This window comes from Sus scrofa, chromosome 14, assembly GCF_054392235.1.
Source record: "Sus scrofa isolate SSC_HxYL_T2T_F1_AM1 chromosome 14, Sscrofa_HxYL_maternal_Yorkshire_Landrace_v2.0, whole genome shotgun sequence".
In the NCBI taxonomy this organism is placed as follows: domain Eukaryota; kingdom Metazoa; phylum Chordata; class Mammalia; order Artiodactyla; family Suidae; genus Sus; species Sus scrofa.
This window is the reverse complement of record NC_139396.1, coordinates 146,563,517-146,587,062: the sequence shown is the minus strand read 5'-3', so window position 1 is coordinate 146,587,062 and position 23,546 is coordinate 146,563,517. Positions and strand designations below refer to the sequence as shown.

General features: G+C 48.3%; 1 protein-coding gene across 5 annotated transcripts in view; it reads right to left on the bottom strand.

The window, feature by feature from the left end:
• HABP2 (hyaluronan binding protein 2) overlaps nucleotides 1–13,363 on the bottom strand; it is a 38,987-nt gene extending 25,624 nt beyond the window's left edge. For 4 of the 5 annotated variants that reach the window (XM_084992997.1, XM_084993001.1, XM_021072029.2 and 1 more), the window contains exons 1-2: nucleotides 13,198–13,341; nucleotides 1,977–2,013 (exon numbers count right to left, since the gene is read on the bottom strand). In XM_084992997.1, the coding sequence (XP_084849123.1) occupies nucleotides 1,977–2,013; nucleotides 13,198–13,266 (106 nt within the window). In that variant the 5' untranslated portion in view covers nucleotides 13,267–13,341. Of the gene's footprint in view, nucleotides 1–1,976; nucleotides 2,014–13,197 lie in introns of all 5 variants that reach the window. The other variant, NM_001243690.1, reaches the window with a different exon arrangement.
• Nucleotides 13,364–23,546: the final 10,183 nt, after the last annotated feature.

Genomic DNA, 23,546 nt, shown 5'->3' with positions numbered 1-23,546 from the left:
GTCATTCAGTTGTTTTCTTTTTTCTTTCTTTTCTTTTTTTTTTTTTTTGACAACCGATGGTTAGGAAGTTTTTCCTATTTGCAGATCAAATCTGACTTTATAGTTTCCAATGTATTTACTTAAAGCTGAAAGCCTTGAAGTTCCTGTCGTGGCACAGCAGAAACGAATCTAATTGGGAACCATGAGGTTTCAGGTTCGATTGCTGGCCTGGCTCAGTGGGTTAAGGATCTGGCATTGCCGTGAACTGTGGTGTAGGTTGCAGACACGTGGCTCGGATCCTGAGTTGCTGTGGCTGTGGCATAGGCCGGCAGCTGTAGCTCTGATTAGACCCCTAGCCTGGGAACCTCCATATGCTGCAGGTGTGGCCTTAAAAAGCAAGAAAAAAAAAAAAAGCCTATGGACATAGAATGTATCCATTCTCTTTTCTGTGATTTCTTTGTGCAGTAGGGTTGTTTGTGTTGTGCACTGCACAATCCAGGGTGTCATAAACACATAGTCATTGTTGATATCTTTTACAACTTCCTGGCTGGTGGCAATAAGTGTCTTGAGCTAAATATTCCTTTTAATTCCCACAAAGGGTACCTCATGACTAGGTTTGGGGCTGCTTTTCATACACTCGAAGATTGCGAGGTCCCTTGACACTTCCATGTCCTGTTTCTTCCTCTGTTTGATCCCACAGTTCTGTAGCTCTGTCTCTTGGGCACCCAGACCAAAGAGGCCCTTCTGTGGTGCCTGAGAAGTTTGTGCTGAAGGCTGGGGAGGGGGCATCTTTTCCTGTCTCTTGGCTTTGAACCCTCCCTGTATTCCATGTGCAGATGCTGGTGAGATCAGCTAGGGGAGCCCTGGAAAGACAATTCTCCCAAGGAATTGAATGATACGTTGTTGAATTCAACACCCTCCTTTGCTTTGGGGAAAGACATAGATCCTTCTCCAAGCCCCCCCATGGGGCTCTTGTATATTTCTACCCTATTCCAAGAACATTCCCTGAGCACACGGGGCAGGACAAGGTCCAGGCATCTCTTGCCTTGAGCCGGTGCAAGCCTGTCTTCTCATCCAGGGCTTTGCTGCTAGAGAATCCTGACTATCAAGCTGCACTTGACCCAATTATCACCATCTTTGCTCCAAAGTTTAGATGTGATGGTCACCGCCACGTGCTGTCTGCCTGGCTCTGGTCCTCTGCTGGTGACCAATGCCACACCCCATGGGGAAGCCACCCTCTGCCCCAATGGGGTAGTGAGTGGACTTTTCTCCCTTGGATCTCAGAGCAGCAAAGGGAGATTCGGACCCAGAGACAGAGACCAGGAGCAGACAATGTGGCATGAAGGAGCAGCTCTGCTCAGCCCAGGCATGGCTGAAGGCACAGGCAGAGGACATAGGATTAGGAGCCTGTGTGAAAGAACACTGGGGAAATAGACTGCATGGAGGGGACAACAGTGGGGGGGGGGCATCAGCAGCAGGGGGGCCGGCCGGGGGCTGCCTGCATGGCACCATCCTCTCAGCATAGGGTTGCTGGCTCCCCACCAAAAGGGATGAAGAGAAAGGGGTGGCACGGGGTTGGCCTGCATGGAGCCATTGGCAAAGACATCCTCACTTTGCCTCATCACAGTCTCTAATGTGCTGTGTGACCTGGGGCAAGTTGCCTCCCCTCTCTGAGCTTCAGTCTCCTTTTCTGTGAAATGAAGGGGTTTAATGCCTTCAGCAATTTTCCCTTGGGATCCTGAGACTGGACATCACAGCACCCACAGGCAGCTCAAAACTGTGTGAACCAGTGTGTGTGTGTGTGTGTGTGTGTGTGTGTGTACACAAACACCCAGGGCTGCATTTCTCTGGGAAAATCCTCAAAGGGCCCCATGACACTTCTGAGCCATTGGAACGCTGCGGTTGCACCCACACTCACGTGTGTAAGCCCCGTTTCCCCCATTCCCCAGATCAGCCTGTGAGGTGGGCAGCCCCAAGGTGGTCCGCCAAGCACTCACCTGGGTCCAGGTCTGTGAGTAGAGACAGGAGGGAGAACTGAAAAACAAAATGACACAGAACGGAGGAAGCGTGAGTCCTCTGAACTGGCTGGGCACCTTCCTGGGCGCCTGGGAGGTGAGTGGAGCCTTTCCCGGGGTCAAATCCAGGGCGTGGGAGCAATGGGTACTTTCCGATGGGGGGGGGTGTGGATTGGAGAGAAGAGGGGTGGGGTCTATTTGAAGCTGTCCCCGCTCTTTCTGTGCTGGCTGAGCATCCAAAACATCTTTCTCCCCCCAGTATGGACGCGCAGTGCTTTTTTTTTTTTTTTTTGGCTGTGCCTGTGGCACATGGCATTTCCCAGGATCGTGCCAGCACCACAGCAGTGGCCCGAGCCATGGCAGTGGCAAATACTGGATCTTCAACCACTGGGTCACCAGGGAACTCCTTCACTTCCCTGAGATTTTTTTTCCTTTTGGGACATGCAGTGCCTGCACCTACCTGTCCCATACTGGAACCTGGCCACCAGGTCCTGACCGTCCTGTCAGTTACAGGAATCAGCATGGATTGCGTGTTGCCTCTGCCTGACTGTACAGTGCTGCATTTAACTCTTACAAAAACCCTATGAGGAAGCTTTATCAGCCCGCTTAACAGATGAGAAAATTGAGGCTCAGCGCTCACACAGCTGTGACAGGATTCAGATTCACTCACGCCCAAGTCCAGGCGATTGCCTCAGTGATGGCTCCTTAAGGCTGGAGATGAATGGACGCTTCAATCCTCCAGTTACTCCTCATTGTCCTTGGCATAAAATACGGACCCTTGCCAGGACCTATAAAGCTCCTCCCATCCCCCTCTCTCCTGTTGTCCCTTACTAAAGTCTAGCCACATCTGCGTTCAAAATGGCACTAGCCAGGCTCTTTCCACCTCAGGGCCTTTGCACTTGCTGGACAGGCCGTTCTGCATAGAAAGCTCTCCTCCGTGACCATCACTAGACATCATCTCAGCTTAAATGTCATCTTCCCCGCCTCCCCATCAATACAACACACCCCCCATTGTTTCGTCTCTGCACCCATTCATTTCCTCCACGGTCCTTATTTCAGCTTGTAGTTTTCTATGTGTTCATTTGCATGTTATCTATCTTTCACATCCAAAGCTGCCCTCCAGTAATTTGAGGCTCTGGTCTGTTTCATCACTGTGCATTCACCCAGTACTGAGCACAGCGCTTGGCACATGCCATGCCTGGAAAAGTTTTGCTGAAAATATGATAGGAATAGTTTTGTTTTGTAGAATGCAGTCCTTACCAGGAAAAGAATGTTTTATTCATTTAATAGCTGGAATATCTTCTTTCCCTTAAAACAAAGGACTTTGAGCCCAACCCAGCAGCTACAGCAGCTACATTTTTGTCAATAACATTTTATTGGAGCACAGGCACCCCCAACTGCTTACGTGCTGTCTACGTCTGCTTTGAGGTTGCAATGACAGGGCAACTGTGAAAGAGACAGTGTAGTGCCCAGTTGTTCTTGTCTGATGCTTTACAAAGTTTGCTGACCTCTGACTTAAAAATACAAGAATTCTATCCCTCGACGGCGTTCGCTCTGGGTCTCCGCCAGAAAGCTGCCATCGGTGAGGTGGATCTTCCTGGTACCCAGTCTAGGCAGTTTGGTATGTTTGCTTCCTCTACCCTCAGCAGACTTTTTTTTTTTTTTTTGTCTTTTTAGTGCTGCACCTGTAGCAAATGGAGGTTCCCCAGCTAGAGATCAAATGGAAGATGTAGCCGCCGGCCTACAACACAGCCACAGCAACGCAGGATCTGAGCCATGTCTTCAGCCTACACCACAGCTCACAGCAATGCCTGATCCTTAACCAACTGAACAAAGCCAGGGATTGAACCAGCAACCTCATGGTTCCTAGTCGGATTCATTTCCACTGTGCCACAACGGGGACTCCTCTCAGCAGATGTTTTAATTTTCTCTTTTACTGCAGCCTCTTCAGCCGTCTTTGGGTAAAATGGTAAAAAGAAAAATACATCCCACACGAGGGCACAAGATCCACCTGTCAACAAGATCAATTCTGGACAAAACTGCTCATCTTGCATCACTTGTAGGGAACACAGTGGATCCAAGATGTGGGCTTTCTACAAAGCAACTAGCTTAGGATTGTCAGTGTCATAAAGACAAAAAAGATGGGAAGACTGTTCTTTATTAAATAAGACTAGAGAGACATGACAACAAAATGCAGTGTGGAATCCTAGGTTGGATCCCAGATTTAAAAAGAAAAAAAAAAAAGGCTTAAAGGACATTATTGGGACAAGTGGGGATCTGAATACAGACATGTTAGAGATTATTAGTGTGTCAATGCTGAATTTCTTGACGGTGATAACAGTTCTGTGGTTTTATGGGAAAATGTCCTTATCCTAAGAAGATGCTAAAGCGGGGAGGGTCATGGCTGCAATTCAGCTGTAAGTGATTCAGCAAATGACCAGCCAAAAAAACAAGCATAAGAGGTCACTTTACATAGAGCTCACAACAGAAAGCAACCATGGCACACGCTCAGTGTTGCATCTGTTTGTGTGAACGATAGTCCATGTACCATTCTTTCCACCATTCTGGAGGTTTGACGAATCACAAAATAAAAAGTTGGGGAGGAGAAAGTCATGCAGATCAAGCAAGAGAGGCCACTTGTTGTTTAAATTGTGTCCGTTTAAAGGCATCACAATTCCCTTTTGCCCTGTTTCTGCAGGAGGTGAGACGAGGGGTGGGGTTTTTTTTTTTTTTGGTGGTGGGGTGATGGTGGAGAAGAGTTGGCAGAGGAGGGGGCTTTCAAGTCTAAGGGCATCCCCGGGCCTGGGGAGCTTGAACAGGGGATGTTTGACCTTGGCACTTTTGGGCTTGAGTGCCAGGCAGATTTCAGAGAAGGGACATGAGGGGCCCCTCAGGACACCTGTCACCCCTCCTTCAGTCTCACCCTTGTTGCAGCCAGTCATCTCGGCCGTAGTTCTGGTCCTTTGCCCTGCCTCATCTTCCCTCCATAGAGCTTGTTGGAAGGGCAGGGCCTGGCCCTCTCTACCTGTCTTGACCCAGCCCTCCAGGACCTGTGCCAGGGCCAGAGCCCCAAATCTTAGCTAGAAATTGAAGCCTGTGGGACAGACAGATGCTGTGCTGCCCACTGCCAGCAGGTGGCAGACGTGCTCTTCCCAGCAGCCGGAGCTGGTGCTCGGAAGGAAACCAAACAAAAAGAAAGCAGGACCTTCTGGGGCTTGGGGGTGGGAGCTGCAGATCCCATGGGCTCTCAGGGAGTCTGAAGCAGCTGCTGCCCAGCTGTGCAGCCTGAGCTGCATGTCAGGGGGCCCCAAGGCCCCAGCAGGCCCCCTCATTTTGTGAATCACTGGATCCACCCACAGAAAGAGTTTGTGGTGAAATGTGGAGGCTGGCAGCCCAAACCCCAGGCTGGATATTGGGGGACCGTCTGGGAAAGCCAGGCCTCTGGCCAGTTATTTGTGCCAGATCTCTGGACCCTGAAACTAACTTGGGTAATGGCCCAGGTTGGGGGTGAGGGGTAGACACAGTCTTTGCCTCCTTTCATTCCATTATCCCATTCTGTTTTTCCCCAGAGACGGAGAAATAAGAACTTCTAGTCCTGGGACTTGCAAATCCAAAGAGGAAGCCCATCGATGCGAAAGGAGGAGGAGGAGGAGGGGACAACTGTGATCCCAGTTCACCTTTATTAAGACCTGACAGGTGCCAAGGACTGTGTTAAATGCTTTATGTGCATTTTGTCTCATTTATTGCATACAATCCTTAATAACTGGATTATTGATGAAGTGCCTTTAGAGGTGAGAAAACACCTTTGCAGAGATTAAGACAAAGTAGCCCAGCTAGTAAGTGCTGGAACCAGGCTAGAAGGGAGGCAGTCTTATGCCAGAGCCCTTGCTGTGAGTGATGAGGGCAGCAGGCACGCAGATGTGGCAGTGAAAGGATGGCGGAGAAGGAAACAGAGAGGCAGGGTATTGAGCCAGGTGAAGAGACTGGGCCCCTGTTCTTAGAAAGCTTTCTGAAAGGCCTGTCCAGACTAGCCCGGGCTTGGCAGACACAGAGAGGGCCACTAGGCCCCAGGGACAGCTGGAGAAGGTACAAAAGTCAGCTGGAGGAGTTCCTGTCATGGCGCAGTGGTTAACGAATCCGACTAGGAACCAGGAGGTTGCAGGTTCAATCCCTGCCCTTGCTCAGTGGGTTAAGGATCTGGCATTGCCTTGAGCTGTGGTGTGGGTTGCAGACGCGGCTCAGATCCTGCGTTGCTATGGCTCTGGCGTAGGCCAGTGGCTACAGCTCCGATTCGACCCCTAGCCTGGGAACCTCCATATGCTACGGGAGCGGCCCAAGAAAAGGCAAAAAGACAAAAAAAAAAAAAAAAAAAAAAGTCAGCTGGAGCCTTAGCCAGTCCACTGTCGCCAACACATCCCAACAAACGTCTCCACCCGGATCAAAAGGCACACGAGCCACGGCCTGCTTCTTCTGCCCCATTCACTCCTCGTCTCAGCAGGGCTGAGCGGTCACAACTGCACTCACTCTTCCTAGACGGCTGGAAGCAGCTGCTTCTTACACATGGGGAGGTGGTTGCTTTGCAGTAGATTCAGAGAGACCTCTCTAGATGCCACTGCTGGTCCATCTACTCCACAGTCAGGCTTTCACAAGGGATCTGTGCCGTGGACTTTGGCCTTCCCTGGTTAAGAGCAGACCCTTGGCAATGTCAGTCTCCCCACCAGTCATCAGGGAGCAGGTTTCGTGATCTTTGGGCTCAGGAGGGTTGGAATAGAGGGCAGGGAGGGGCAGAGAAAAGAATCCTGTGTCTGAGTCTTACTGATTTGCAGCATAATCTCCTTGGGGTGCGTTTTCAACCCTCACCCCAGCGACTCTGCCCTCGGCCACACTTGGTTATACCGCTCTTAGGCCAGGGACGTTGGAGAGACATCATCGCACCTCTGCAAATTGTTGAAACCTGTTTCCCCAATTACAAAAGAATTCCCTTAACCAACCCAATGTTTGATTCAAGGGGATTTGTCTGCTCAGGGGGCAGCAAGCACTGCATTTGCAATGGGCTACTTTTTTTTTTTTTTTTTTTTTTTGGTCTTTTTAGGGCCACACCTGCTAAAGCATATGGAGGTTCCCGAGCTAGGGGGCAAATTGGAGCTGCAGCCGGTGCCCTATGCCACAGCCACCAGAACCTGGGATCTGAGCCACGTCTATGACCTACACCACAGCTCGCAGCAACACCAGATCCTTAACCCACTGACCAAGGCCAGGGATCACACCTGCATTCTCGTGGATACTAGTTGGGTTCGTTACTGCTGAGCCACAACAGGAACTCCCACAATGGGCGACTCTTTAGGCAAGAGCTTGGTGGTAAATATTGGTACAACTGGGTCATCCCAGGAGCTTGGCGGGAGGGGGTTGAAGGTTAGGAAGCGAGGGCATCCAGGAAAAGGAGATTGGATAAAAACAAACCCTCGTTTCTGGATGTGCTCATGCACCTGGGAGCCCCTTGAAAAGGTAAGTGAACAAACCAAACCAATGAGCGGCTTGGGGTTGAGTCTGAGGCCCACCACGTGGACACAAGTGACATCATATCAAAACAGTGTGAGAAAGTCATTCCCTTCTGGGTTTTTGTGTGTGTGTTGTTTTGTTTTGTTTGGCCCAAACCACTGCAGTGATAGCACCAGGTCCTTAACCCCCTGAGCCATAAGAGAACTCCTCCTCTCTCAGCTTTCCTGTCCTCCCTTCCAATCCCACCACCAAGACAGACCAGGGCGGTGCTGGTAAGTCCCCATCCTCCACCCCCCCCAACTCCCCCACCCCGCTAATCTCCGCCCACCCTCCCACCCCCCCAACCAGGAGGGAGCTGGTTTCAGCACAAGAGCTGCAGCCAATTAGAATCCAACCTCACTGTTTCATTTTCTTTGATTTCCCATTTATAGCAGCGACTGTTTGCTTTAAAAATAAATCTATTTAAGTAGAGGGAAATGTGCCTATTAACAGAAGCATTAAGGAAACTTGTTGGGACTTTGACAAAACTGCTGGAGATGGAGTCATCTGTGACTAAAGGTTAGAAAGCATGGAGTGAACTGTTGAGCCATCTAGCAACACCAGATTCTTCTGGTGTTGGAAAGAAAAGCTACCCAGATTGTTGAAGGACCCTCCTGCCCAAAGCTGGAGCCTGAGGCCACTGCCTTTTTTTTTTTTTTTTTTTTTTTGGCTGCACCCACAGCATGCAGCCCCTGGGCCAGGGATCAAACCCGCATCTCGGCAGTGACAATGCTAGGTCCTTAACCCACGGAGCCACCAGGGAACTCCAATCACTGCCCCTTTTGACACCTTCGATCCCACTTTGAAAGTCTCAGTCATTTCGGGTCGTGCCTGCCTCGGCAACCTCTAACACAGTGCCCAAGTGTGAATGGGCATCAGGCAGACCTGTGTTTGAATCCCAGCTCTGTAATCTCCTGGGTTGGCCACTGGGACAGATGATTTACTTTCTCTAAAGCTTAGTTTCTTATCTGTAAAATGAGGATGACACTGGTCCTTACCTCACAGAGCCAGGGGGAAGTTTCCCATGAGATAAGCATCACAGAGCACACAATATCTTACACATGGTAAGGACTTAAGAAACTTTATAAATACTTGCCGCTATGACGATGATTACAATTCTTAGCCACTGCCATCCATGACTTGAAAAAAAAAAACTTTTTTTTCCACGTTGTGGTGTGATCGACGAGAGCTCACTCCGCACAAAACTTCCTGGAATTTGTTTGCCGGGTCACAAGCACGTCACACCAACCCCCTCCCCTCGCTTTTCCTGGGATCCTTGCCAAGTCCTAAGCCAGGAAACCTTGTTATATTAATTATGAAGAAAAAGCATGTTTTATTTAAAATCCCGGCTGCCGAATATTCTGCCGTGCTGTTTCTCTGTGACAGCAGAATTGCCTTTGCATTTAGGAAACCCTAATGAATTTAAAATATAAATATATCTGTGCCTATATACACAGGCGATTTCCTGCGACCTGATTTCCCTAAATACCAGCGTCGACCGCCAAAGCTAATGAGCTGGACTTGGGCTTAGGATCCGTTTTGTTGTCGGTGTTGTTTTTTTAATCTATAAGAAGGTGCAGTGCAATTCAGTCTGTCTCTTTTCCATAAGATTCTGAATGGGTTATGGCAAGAGAAGGGCTGTTTCCCAGGCCTCAAAGACAGCCTGACCTTCCAGAGCAGAGCATCGAGGCTTTGAAAAGGGTGGTCCCAGCAATGGCTTGTTTGGTCCTGGGGGCGTCATGGATTTGGATGCTCGAAATAACCAGACACGAAGCCCTGTTTCTGGACCATCTGAAATCGGTTCCAATACTTCCACATCTACAGGGTTTCTGAATAATAATCAGACGAACGCTCTCACTCTGTTTCTTTCTCTGCCTGTCTCTCTCTCTCCAAGGTAAAACCAGGCAGATAATGTACATCCATCAAGCAAAGAGGGTGCCTGAAGCAGAGAGAGCTGGGGACTGGGAACTGGGAGGCTTCAGATTCTTTTGGTAAAAGAAGCAGCGGTTCCTTCTCCCCTCAGCGCCATGCGGGAATGGGAGCCCTGTGTTACTAGAATGTCTGATTGTTTAAAAAGCTAGTGTGAGTGTGTGGGTGGGTGGGGGGGTCCGTGTTGTTACGGGACATGTGCTGACTCTCAAATGCCACCAAGCAACGGAAAGGAAATTAAAACACTCTTCAGGGTGATCTTCTACCCACTAAATAAGACTCAGGTGGTGAGCAGAATATACCCAAGCTGCCAACTTACCACCTCTGGTCTACGCAGACCCAGGAGGATTCTAGAGTTTTCGAGTTCCGGGGTTTAAACTCTAGGGTTTAACTAGGCCAGAAATGAGAGCAAACATGCATTTTAATTGTAAAACCCCCTGTTGGGAATGGGATGAAATAAGCAGGGCAGGGCTGCGAAGGCTTGTCCTTTGGCTTCTGACCCTGGAGGAGGTCAAATTCCATTACGGCGGAGGCCAGCGACCCCCAAATCCCTCTTAGAACCAGAGCAAGAAGAGGTATCTAAACCCCAGGGATGGGGCACATCCTTCACTTGGTTGAGTGGGTCCCTGGGACGGCTGGTGTCAGTCAGAGCTGGGTCTCAATCCGGGCTGAGCAGTTAGTTCAGCATCTGTGAGTGGGTTTCTCATTCCTCAAATGGGAATGACCATACGAGGCTGTGCTGGGGACAGGTGTTCACAACTACCAGGGAAGGAAAACCAGATATGGACCAGACCACGAGGGCATTATGAATGCTTCCCTGGAACCCATGGCAATAATATTTGACCACACCTTTTCAGATCGTGGATTTCAAACCCAAGATAAAGAGGAGCCCACAGAGAAGTCACCATAGCGTTTGCTGCATGATCTGAATTCATGGGAGGGTATCCGGCCAGCTTTCCAATGAGTAGCAATCAGAGACCCTGTGCCTGCTTTTCTTTACAGCTTCAGAGGCACGTGGAGTCTATTTTGTTCCACTCGGCAAACAGACCCCTGGTCTAAGAGCCTCCCATCCCTCCAGGAAGGACCATGCCCCTGGAGCTATATGGACCAAAGAAATCTCACCCTCAGTCAGGGCCACAGGCCGGAGACCTCATCTAGACAGATGGGCACCAGCCATGGTCTAAGACTCTGCCCAGATGAATGATGTGAGGACATGCTGCCCAGCTCCTTCTGTGTCAACGGGGAGCAATAACACCTGCTTCTTAGGGTCTTTCTGGAGATAAACCAGTCCATGAAAAGCACAGTGCCTGGCACACAGGATTTCTCATGAAATGGTAGCAGTAGGTTATTATTTTTAGCTACCAGGGCGGGAGAGGCCACCCGGTCCATCTGGCTGTGGGGCTCCTTCCTTCTCTGTGACGCCCCAAACTCCCTAAGCATCTGACTGAGTTGGCCGCTTTCCCCGATGTCTGTGTGCAGGCCTGTGGAACGCACGCCGCCCTCCCGACCACCTGGCTGGCACACATCTGGGGTAAGAAAACATTCCAAAGCCCTGAATCCCCTCTTTGGAATTGACTAAGCTCATTGCCTGAAGGCTTTCTCTCATACTTTCTCTTTTATCCATTATTGACTTCTAATTTTATCGCTAACCCTAAAAACTCACTGGGGCTTGCAAAAAAAAAAAAAAAAAAAAAAAAAAAAGAGAGAGAGAGAGACAGAGAGAGACTTGGGGGGGACCATTATCTTTGGGTGAACTTCAAACAGACTGTGTCAACTCTCTTCCTGGCCTGCAAACTTTAGGATCTAATTCTTTCTGACTCGTACTTTCTCTGGGCCCCTGGTGAACTTCTGATAATTTCCATCGCTTGTCTCCAGATCTGCAGAATTTCTGCTCGGTCTCAGATTCCGGCCATCTAACAAGGTGGGGGGTTGATGGCAATTGTAATTATAGCCACACCCCACACACATACACACACATACAAGTCATCACTGGGGAAAGACTCCAGAGGTGAGTCCCTTAGCAGCTTAATACAGAGCTAAGGCAGGTGTCCGAATAGAGTTTGGGAGGAGAAGCTATTGTTTATTTTCTTTTTATGGCCACACCTACGGCATATGGAAGTTCCCAGACTAGGGGCTGAATCAGAGCTGTAGCTGCCGGCCTACGCCACAGCCACAGCCGCGCCAGATTCAAGCTACATCTGTGACTTACACTGCCACGCCGGATGCTTAACCCACTGAGCAAGGCCAGGGATTGAACCTGCATCCTTATGAACACTGTATCAGCTTCCTAACCTGCTGAGCTACAGCAGGAACTCCGAAGCTATTGTTTTTAAAGGGTCCTAATCAGAAAACCTGAAATGTACTCTCACTCCTTCAAAAAAAGCTCTGGGGAATGAAATGGGAAATAAGACATAGGAATTCCCATCGTGGCTCAGCGGAAATGAATCTGACTGGTATCCTTGAGGTCTCGGGATCAATCCCTGGCTTCGCTCTGTGGGTTAAGGATCTGGCATTGCTGTGGGCTGTGGTGCAGATCGCAGGTGTAGCTCAGACCCTTCATTGCTGTGGCTGTGTCACAGGGCGGCAGCTGCAGCTCCGATTCCAACCCTAGCCTGGGAACTTCCATATGTCTCAGGTGCAGCCCTAAAAAAAACCAAAGAATGAAGATGTAAAGGTATTTAATACGATAAATAGAGGACTGTTATTTCAGTTCTCACCCCTTTCTTCTCTGCTCACCTCCCTCCACCCCCACAAAGGGGTGCCTTCTCTGATTGTTATGGAGAACTGAGAACTCGTGCTCACTTGGGACATTTTAAGGGAAAAGAGCTAACAGTTAATGGAAAGCCACATGCATTGCTGCATTTAATCAGCCACAGCCCCTCTCCAAATCTGTGGGAGAGTCTTGCTTGCTTTGCCGTAGAGAAAACAGACTCACAGAGAGAGGATGTCACTTGCCCAGGGTTGCGCAGCCAGAATGCGGCAAAACTGAGATGCAGACCCTGGCCCCCAAACCCCTCCCCACCCCTCCAACCACATCCGGTGTGGAAATCCGAGAGGCACCCAGTCGGCTGCAGGCCCCCCTCACATGCCCACAGAGACCCAGCTAACACCCTTGGACCACGACCTCACACAACGGGAGCCGACATCTCCACAACTCATCTGCGTGGCCCATGTGAGACCCTGAGGTCATTTTCCTCCCCTGCTCACCTCTCTGCCCCTGCCACTACAGCCACCGTCCCAGGGGATGGGGGGGGTGGGGAGTCCTGCCCACAAAGCTTCTCTCCAAATCCAATCCATCTCAGTAAACCTGTGGCCAGGGTCATTGGCAACCAGCAGGAGTCTCCTCTCTGGCCAAAGCACAGGATTCCTACCCTTGTGTTGCCCCAAATGGAGAGAGAGAGAGAGAGTTTGTAGCTTTCAATGGCTTCCCCGGAGGGATCTCTGAGATTCATGCCAGATCACAACGCACTGCCTTAGCAGACTTTCTTGCTCCGGTCTCCTTAGTTGAAAGGTGTTCATAGAAACTGTTTCAATCAGGACTCAAAATCAATTGCATGTCTTCACGGAGCTGGACCGCAACCAACCTTGCAGGACGCCGTGAGCGCTTATAATCAGGGCATATTCCACATGGCAACATTTCAAAACTAAAGTTCCTCATCGCTCCTGGCCCAGCTAGTTTGGTTCTCCTAATAACCTCAGAGTCTCTCAACTACGGATATTTGAAAAGAACACTTACCCCGAAGGCTGTCTTTGCCGCCAGAACCATGAACAGCAGAACGTGGAGCTCAGACTTTCTGGCAAACATCTTTGTAGTTTAAGAACTCTTGTTTTGCTCCAAATAAAATGTCTTTTGTTGTCTAGGCCTTTCGGGGGGTAAAATGTCAGTCTCCAAGGATTCAGGAACAAATGAAGAGAATGCAAATTATTAACTAGGCATCAAATACTGTTTAATGTTTAATGTTTTGCAAACCAACTATCTTGATTAAACAAATGGTAACTTTGGGGCTGGGCTGAGTCACGGGCTGGTTTCTTTTCTGGAGAAAAAGTCTCCGAAGAAAGCAGGGGAGATAAAGTGTCCCTGTCTGGGGGTGGGTGGGGTGGGGAGTAGGGATGGAGGGAGTTGCCGAGTGTTTGGTGCAGAAGGCCCAATGGTTAACTCTCGGCCCAGCCTTGGGATGAAAGCCCGATCAAGTGAAGCTCCTGCCACAGGCCTCTGACATTGCTGATTGGAACAGAATGTTAATAGAGTTCTGATTCATCAAATCTCAAACAGAATTAAGGCATGGATAGGCTCCTAATAACATCACGCTTTATATTCATGAAAGATAAATTAAAGGATGCAAAACTGCTATTGACAAACATTGATTCTGGGTCCTTTGAAGCATTGCCCATGGTTGCTTGTTGGCTTCAAAAGTTTTCTTTTAAATTTTATTACATAAGGTTTTAGCTTTTTAATTATTTTTTCCTTTCATTGGAGTCTATCTTTGATCAAGAGGAGGGAGGAAAAAAAAAAAAAAACTCATGATGCTCATATTTGGGGCCAGTGGTTTCTGGTGTTCCTCGTTTAGCTGCACTGGTTGCAGGTAGGGCTCTTTAAAGCAACAATTACCTATGAAGCGTGGGTTCGTGTGGATACAATTGATCTCTTTAATAGGCCTCATCTTGAGCTCCTGTAAACACCTGACTGCCCATAATAATCTAAGTAGGGGCTCCAGGTATCCTCTTACCTGAGTTCTAAATCCAGATTTGAAAGCCTGCTGCTGACCGAGGCAGGTGCCCACCTGGCCTCCTGTTCACCCATCTGCCACCCCTCCCTGGCACATGCACTTGGACTAATCCTGCTGCTTCCACCTTTGGAAGCCAGGTTGCTGGTCATGGAGGGCCCCACAGGTGCCAGTCCAGGAGAAGGCCAAAGTCAATGCCCCAGCCACCAGAGAGATGGTCCTTGAAGGAAAAACCAAGTCCTGACATTTTACCTCTTAAATTAACCCCAAATTTGTCTTTGTCTCCACCCCATTTTAGTCAGCCATCAACTCACTCCTGGTCCACATCCATCTGACCCCTGTAACACATGCACCCTTTTCTGGAAAGGGTCTTCTCTAATTTTCTCCTACCCTTCCCCTAATCCTTACTCCACCCATAGCTCTCTTCCTGACGCTAACCCTAATCTCTCTTTAGCAAGTCCATTTAAGTACTCACTTAGTTAATCCCTCTTTCAGATCTCAGCCCAGACATTACTTCCTCAAAAGCCCTGCATGTATTTTTTTTCATAACACTTATCAAGGTCATAATAACACAACTGTATTGCTGTTTCGTTCATATGTTTTCCTTCACTGCCCCTACTGGACTGAAAGCTCACCATGGAATTCTTGGCAAGGATGCCTGGCACTTGCCTGGCTCACACTTAAGTATTCAGTAAATAACCCTTGAATGCATGAGCAAAGGAATAAAACCACTTTTCCTACAGGAACAGCTGGATACTTTGTAAGCTGGGCACTTTAGACGGCATAGCCAACGCAATAGGAAAAGAAAAACTGGATATGTACAAAGTATTTGTGCCCTTGTAAACACACTTCCATTTGTTCATGAGCTCTCCATGAATATGTATCAATTATCCACTGATGACCTGCTGTGAGTCCAGCGTTGGCAACACCGGGACAGAGGAGGCAGATGTGAACTTTGCCCTTAAGGGACATGCCTTCCGGAGGAGGGGGAGTTAGTGGACCATGAAAAAGTAAACGAGTTGATCTTAGTGATAAGTCTGAAAAAGAAGGAAACAAGGGAATGGAACAGAAATCCTTGCAAGCAGGAGGCTTTTGTAGACCAGGAGGTGACGATGGTGATGGTGGCTAAGTAAGTGACTAGGGGCATGCTGACCTCACTGCTGGTTGTCTGGTCATAGAGCAGGGGCCAAGGAGGCAGCGTGTGCCAAGAGGTTGCCCTTTTCCAGATTCCGAGCTGGAGTTCCCATGGCCTCTGCACAGGCTGGAAAAAGTGGAAATGGAAACTTCAGGCAGGTCTATTCACTCAATCACTCATGTGACCTTGGTGTCTCTTTTAGCCTCCGCAGCCTCGTGTGAACTAGTGACCTTCTGACTTTGGGGACAGATTCCCAGAAAACAAACCAGAAGCTTTTCTTCCTGTGTCAACAGGAAGTGACCCAGTGAGTTTGTTGTTCACCTTCAGAATCCGGATTCATTTCCCTGACATGTAATCTTCCCTTTATCTCAAGCAAAAAGTGAACAATTGTGCCCTTTGTGTCATGACCGCAGGGCTCTCACATCTTGTCTCCTTTCCCTGAAAGTCCTGTTATCATGACAATGAGAAATTGAATAAATTTCTGCCCATAGCCCTAAAGGAGAGACTTCTCTCAAAGATGCTTTATCCTTTTAATTTAGAAGGACAAAGAGGCTAGTTTATCATGTGATATGGCTTTATCTGGGGACCTGGAACAAACCTACCCAGGATCTCTGTTTTTTAAATCCAAACACAGAGACTCCAGCCCTTATCCCGGTGGGGGTTTCGGATGTGATTGAGTCAGTTTATCCCTCTCTGGGCTCTGGGAGACATTTTCTCACGCATAGGGTTACACGTTGCTGCAGAGAGCCTCTGTCCTGCCTCAGGAGGCCAGCCTTGAGACTCCAGTTCTCCAGCAGGTGGATTCCTCTACCCTAAGGGACAGCTTCCTCACAGTACCCTTGCTCGAGACCCACCCACTCAGGTACTGGGTAACATGCCACCTGTTGGGCCTAGGCCAACCTGCCTCATGTTTATGGTTTACAAGTAACATCTGCCTTCTTCCTGCCAGGCCTTCAGTCCCAGGAGGTAGAAGACAGCAGGGCCCAAGAACAGCATCTCGGAATCAAGACTGACCTGCAGTGAGCCCAGGTCCACCATGTCCCCGTTGTGGACCAATCAGTTCCTCTCTCTGAGCCCCGTTCCCTCCTCTGAGATGAGGCCCATTTCATGGAGTGTTCTGGTGCTAGGCTGGTCCTCGGTGTGGTCCCACCATGAACCAAGGGGCCTGGGACTTCAAACTAGGACCATCTTGTCACTGGATAGGGGCTATCCCTGTAACAGAGGCACGAGTCCAGGCAAGGCCACTCTGGTCAAGAGTAAAGCTCAGAGAAAATGCATGTATATACATATGTATAACTGAGTCACTTTGCTGCTCAGCAGAAATTGGCACAACATTATAAATCAATTATACTTGAATAAAAAGAATTTAAAAAAAAGAGTAGCACTCAGAGAGGAACTCAGTGGAGCATTTTCAGCCTCCAGCACCTGGCAGCTGAGAAACAGAGGCCTTCATTTATGAAGAGGGGCTCTGATGACACACCACAGCATCCTCTATACCCACTGTTAATGCGAAACTTACCCAGCATCCCTCTGTTCAAATAGCCCATTCAGGAAACCTGAATGGCTCAGCCAAGCTTTGGATGAACATCCCTAGTTAAGACCTGATCTAATCAGAGGTGGCTGGAGCCGCAAACATGGCCAGGCCGATCCAGGTCCATGGGGCAGACAATGACAGGTGTTTAGTCAAGGTAATCAATATCAAGGAGAAATCCAGAATGCTGTTATGGGAACCATAAACCCTATACAGTTATTAAGCAAGCCCAACTGCAAATGAATAACTAGGCTCCCTGTTGGCCAAAGGACATAGAAAACCTGATCATTTAGCATGATTTTCATTATACTTAAGTCAATCTGAGAGGAAAAATAAAGATTTTTTTTTCCTATGACACTTTCCAGGTCAATTTTTATTTTTTAGAAGCCTCATGTTCTGAGGAGCACAAGCTGGAACTCAATAAACAGGACGGGGAAGCTCACCAGCACATTCTCAATCCTGAATTCCATGCAGTCCCCTGGTGTCACCAGGGAAGGGTGTCGGTCCATCGGGCCCAAGACAGGAGTCTGGCTAACCCATGACAAAGATTCGCTTCTTTTCCTCAGAAGCAGGTGTCGTGTCGCTAGCACATATTAGGTGCTCAAGAAACGCTGGTTGGAGGAAGGGAAGAATAAAGAGCTGCTTCCAATCTTCTCCATCTTAGAAAATGGCACCAGTGTGCACATGGCTTTTCAAATTGAAAACCTAGACGTCATCATTTTCCTCTTCCTCTCCTTCCCCAAACCTAAATCAGCAGCATGTGCCTACCACCAGTGTGCATCTCAAATCCTTCTAGCACCTTTTACCCTAGTCCAAGCCCACACAATCTCCTGCCTATCCTCTTGCAAGAGCCCCCTCGCTGCTCTGCCTGTTTTCATTCCTGCCTCCTCTTAAATCCATTCTCCACCAAATAATAACATTTACTGTACAAAAGCCTGATCAGAGCATGGCATGCCCCTGCATACAACCCTCTGATGTGGTAAAATCCCCAAACTCTTATTGAGATCCTCTTTGACCTGGCCACATGGCGGGTTCTTCTCAGACACACAGTGTTCTCCATAAGACCAGGGACTTTGTCAGTCGTGTTGACTGGCTTAACTTATCCTCTAGCCCAGGGCCTGGTGTGGAGGGTCAACATTTATCTGTTGGGTGAATAGATGGACCACGGGGCAGTTGGCAGCCATGTTTGCTCAGAGGCCCGAAGTCTCTCATTTGGCAAAGGTTCACCCTGGACTCCAAATTCAGAGCTGCCTCCCTCTTGCCAAAGTGAACCCTGGTCTTTGGTCATTGATAGTTCTGGTTCCTGGGTTATAGGAAGGTTAGAAAGATATAACAACCCTTGATTCAGCACAACTGTGTAACCTCCAAATGCGGTGCATCCCAATATGAATTAAACACTGCGGGATCTTCACGCTATAGTTGATCTGACTAGCTGTGTGTCTTTCCTCTCTTTAGTCTTTCAGTGGGGCTTCAATCTTCCTCTTGCATTTTAAGTTTCCTCTGTTCAGTGGTTGTCTATAGCAGAGAGTATATTTCCCCCCAGTCTCTCCCATCCCATCAATCAGTTCTTTAGAAAAGCAAGATCCCCTTTGGATCGCCAGCCTCACAAAGAGCTATCATTTGGGTTGTGTGATACTTCTTGTTCTAAGTGAATCTTTGATTTATTAAACATTTTTGAATAACATTCTGCATAGGTTTCACAGGTTGGAAAGTTTCCCCTCCCTCCGATGCAGTAGTAAACGTGAAAGAGAGGGGGGATCTTGAGATTTGGGCTATCTTTTTCTGTCTAGACTTGCTGGTGTTCTGAATAGAGGATGCTGTGATATTTTTGAAAGCCTTTTCTCTTTGGAGCAAGGCAGACCTCTGAGAACCTCTCTAAGTTGAACTTCTAGACACTGCCAGACATGGACAACTTTCCTAAGCACATTTGCTTCCTGCCTTTGCCATGCAGTGGCAGGAGCCTGGCTAGGAATCAGGCAGAGCCAGTGGTGAAGCTGTTTGGTTGCTGTGTGACCTTGGGCAAGTTGCTTAACATCTCTGAGCCTGCCTTAAATATGTTTTTGGTATTCGATGAGAGGATATATGTGAAAGTGCCTGGCACACAGTACAGATGCAATTTGTGTTCATCTATCTTTCTCCCTTTTTTTCACATTCCGTTTCTTGGTTTATTTTAAATTTATTATGATAAATTTATTTTACATTTATTACCTACACCTTCCTCCAAATGGGTGTGATAATCCATAAAACAAGTTTTTATAAACGGAGTCAGAGAAAATTGGGAACGACCACACCACCCAACAGTGTGATTTGCCCTCCTGAATCATGCATTCTTTCATTCATTTTGGAGAACCCATTGCACGCTGGGTACTATGGCATTCTAAGATGCATCAGAGACTTTTGTCGCTGTTGAGGGAAGACCAATAGGCAAATCTACAGACCTCTAGAAAAACCGGTCTTTGCGGAGGCCAGTTGCAAGCCATGGACATGGGAGAAAAGGATAAGGGAAGAATGACAGATACAAAACGGATTCCTTTAGTCATTACAGGATAGTTCTCAGCTCACCCCTACTTAACCACACACTCCAACCTCAGGCCACTCAACATAACCACTTGCCATGTGGGTGACAACTATCTGTTACTGACACATATCTTGTGTGTGTCCTCCATCCAGCTCTGGGGATGGAGGTTGGAGGATGGACCTCCATAGTTTCACTTTCAAGGTCTTCACACCCACTGCTGGGAAAACAGCCCTTAACTTCTCTGTGATTCAGTTTCTTCATCTGGGACATGAAGACAAATTAGTATGTATCTCATGGGATTGTTCCAACAATAAATGGGTTATGACCTGTCAAGTTCAAAGTGGCCTGGAACCATGCCAGCCCACAGTGAGTGCTCTAAGATTACCATCCATTCAATGACCTGCCCTCCAGAATGTCTAAGGTGGGGCCTCACATATTACTATGTAAAGCCACACCAAAGGCTCAGTCAATGAGCATTAAGTGTTATAGTCGTAGTGATAGGATAAAACGAGTGATATTCAAAGTAGGTGGTCGATTGAAATGACAAAGCAGGCATCTCTGCCTTGGCATAAACAAAAGAAAAGCATCTGGTGAAGCTGGCCTCCTGACCCCTTCAGAGAATAATTCCAGGTCTAGAACTCTTTAGGGTCTTATCTCCAACTCCTGGTCCAACCAGAGGATCAGCTGACCCTGTTGTTGAGCTATGATTACGAAGTGACCATTTTTTGCAAAGTGGTGTCAGGGTGCCTGGAAAGGCCAAGAGTGGGGACTCAGCCACACAAGGGTGACTTTATGCCTCTTGGTCCTTGTAGTAGGACTACTTCTCTTGTCACGCCACAGGTAGCAGGTAAGAAGGGAAGCCATGGAGCTCCCCCTTCTCTGATTAGCAGAGACCTTATTATTTCCCAAAGAGTGTGGTGGCTGTTGAATAGACACATGGGTATAGGTCAAACAGTACCTAAAGTGTTTAGAGCATCTTCTGCCACATAGACTTGACCTCAAATATCAAGCCATTACTGCCCTATGACACAGAAACTGGTCAAGAGTTTGACCACGTGGAAGAGAGGATTTGAAAAGAGGAAGTCAGGACAGCATGGCCAGAAGCTAAACTTGGTCTCCAGAGGCCAGAAGGGTACAGTTCTTGCTGCCTCCCATACCAGCTTGGTGACCCTGGGCGAGTCAGCATCTTCTCTGAGCCTCAGTTTTTGCAACTGTAAAGATAGAGTTCATTTTTCCCCTTTTCACCCTGTGGCGATGAAGGGCTGGAATGTTCTGGAAGCACAATGACCTCCGTGCTACAAGAGTCGATTCTTTGTTTGTCCTGGCTGATGGCCCTCTTCCCTGAACTGCTTAGTGTTGAAGTGTGTGCTGTCGCCGTGCCTGCACCCAGCAGCCGTTTCTGCAGCTGGTTGTAAGTCCGTGGTTATCTGCTAGCCCAGAGACAGGTGACTTTGTCTTCAGCACCCCCTTTCTCCAGAGTTCATTTCCTCCTCTGACCGGCTGAGGATTGCCAAATGTACTTCTCTCAGCTCCCATGCCCTGCTGAGCCCCAGGCAGGGTCCCTGCAAAGGATGCAAGCGAGTAAGTCATTCTGAGTGTGCACCCGACAGCCTTTGCATCTATTCTCTCAGCATCACCCTCACCACCACGCTTGAGGCTCAGGCCCTCACCATCCCTACCTGGTCCTTTACAGGAGCCTCCAGTTTCTCAGCCCCATCCTCCAATTAAGCCTTCCCTGTGCTGGAGAGCCATCTTCTAAGCTGCCCATCTGTTTGCATCACTCACCAGCTTAGAGCATATCAGTGGTGCCTCATCTGCTACTGGACAAAGTTCAGACTGATGCGCCAGACTCAGGAGGCCCTGCTAAGCTGGCCTCTGGTGACTTTTTTCTCCTCTCCCCACCAGCTCTATTCCTAGCCAGCATCCCACTCCTCTGGCCAACATCCTAACCCCCCAGCCTAAGCTGCAGCCATAGTCCTGCCTCACACCTTCATTTATGTACAGTTGTGGTTCCCCTCTGGTCCCTGGAGAAGCCCACCCTCTGCTCTTTTAAATCTCAGCCCAACAGTCCTTCTGAGTGAGGTTTTCTTCCCCTAGAAGTTGGAGTCTACTCCCTATCCTGAGGCCTTCTGCAGCATCTTGATGTTTGTGACTTTAAGACCCTGGGGTGTTCCTCTCAGGAACACTTTGGGGCTGAGCCTGTGATTCGTTCATTTGGGGATTTCCAGCACGTAGCACACAGTAGGTGCTCAATAATTGCTTTCTGAATGAAGTGAATGTGTATATGTCACCTTAGGGGCATGTGAGCTAACAAGGATCTCAGAACAGGAAAAAGGAAGGAAAAGGAGAGATGAAGGCAGGCTTAGAGGGAAGCAGGGTTGCAGATGCAAGGACCGCCCCCCCGCCCCAGTCTAGTCCTAGTCTTTTCAGAGGTTGTCTTTGACCTCCATCCCCAGAGCTAGGTAGATAGAAGCAGCAGTAACAGAAATGAAGGGATTTTTGTCAATGGTCCCATGGGAACTGGTTCTTGCAGAAACAGGCTGCTCTTCCCTAATGGTTTATATACAGCATCCTAATGGATACTCATGCTCCTGCCAGTTCTGGCTCCAGCCCAACACCTCCCACTGGCTCACACGCAGGTCTTTGCTATGAGCCCATCCTCAGGGCTGGTGTCCATGTGCAAGAACAGCAGAGCTGGGTGTTGGGGTTTGAATCCCAGTGACTCCATTTTCCGACCCAATGATCTGAGACTGGTGGCTCATTCAACCAGGTGGGACCAATAAGGCCAATCGAATTAGATAACATGTGTGAAGGACAGTTCCTTGCATGCAGTAAGCACTCGATAAATGCAGCTATTGGAGTTTCTGTTGTTGTTTCGTGGGTTAAGGACCCAATCTAGTGTCCGTGAGGATGCAGGTTTGATCCCTGTCCTAGCTCAGTGGGTTGAGGATCCGTTGTTGCCACAAGCTGTGGTGTAGGTCACAGATGTGCCTCAGATCTGATGTTGCTGTGGCTGTGGTGTAGATGGGCAGCTGCAGCTCCAGTTTGACCCCTAGCCCCAGGAACTTCCATATGCCACAGGTGCAGCCCTAAAAAGAAAAATACATAAAATTGAAAAATGCAACTTTTATTTTGGGGGGCTGCCTTAGAGCAAGAAATTCAATAATCACGAATGAATGCACATGTTAAAAGAGAAAATTATATAATAATTTTATATAACATCCTAATGGTTTATATGTAACATCCTAATGGTATGTGTAACATCCTAACACTTTATATAACATCCTAATGGTTCTTTTATGAGGCTGGAATTCTTCCTTTGACTCCTCTGCTTAATGATGTGTACTTGAGGAAATGAAAATAACAACCATTATACATCTGATTTAGTTTCTAGGAAAAAAAAATCATACATTTTCTAAAAACAAACTGATTGGTGGTTGGAATTGGGACTTGGTGATTACATTGAGGCCAACAGACCTCAGAGGTCTCTCAGTCTCCGGGTCTCTTTCTAGAGAGTTTTTTCCAGCCCTTTCTCACAAAACCAGTTCTCTGATATGTCCTATCTTTGAAACGTTTACAGTGGAGGTAACACCTGCCCCATAAAGAGACACACTTACACAGAGAACTACCAAAAGTTTCCCAGATGTTGAGAAATCATGAATGCATCGATTATATTTGGATCAGTCAATCAATTCTTCATTTTTTTTTTTTTGGTCTTTTTAGGGCTGCACCCCTGGCATATGGAAGTTCCCAGGCTAGGGGTCAAATCAAGCTGCAGCTGCCAGCCTACAACAACACAGCCACAGCAACACCAGATCTGAGTCGCTTCTGCAACCTACACCACAGCTCACGGCAACGCTGGACCCTTAACCCACCAAGTGAGGCCAGAGATTGAACCTGTGTCCTCATGGATCCTAATTGGGTTTGTACCACTGAGCCACAGTAGGAACTCCAGTCAATTCTTCATTTTACACACAAGCAGTGGAGCGCTGGAGCTGACTCACACTGGCTTGTAAGAGCCAAGGAACTGTCCATGTCTCTTTCCAGCTCTGTGTTCAGTAACATCACAATAGTAACTTAAAATCAACCACATGGGGACTAATCACACAAACCGGCAAATGCTAAAGATCAGGGCTTCTCCCCCTCCCAGGAGGGCCAGCTATTAAACATTTACCAG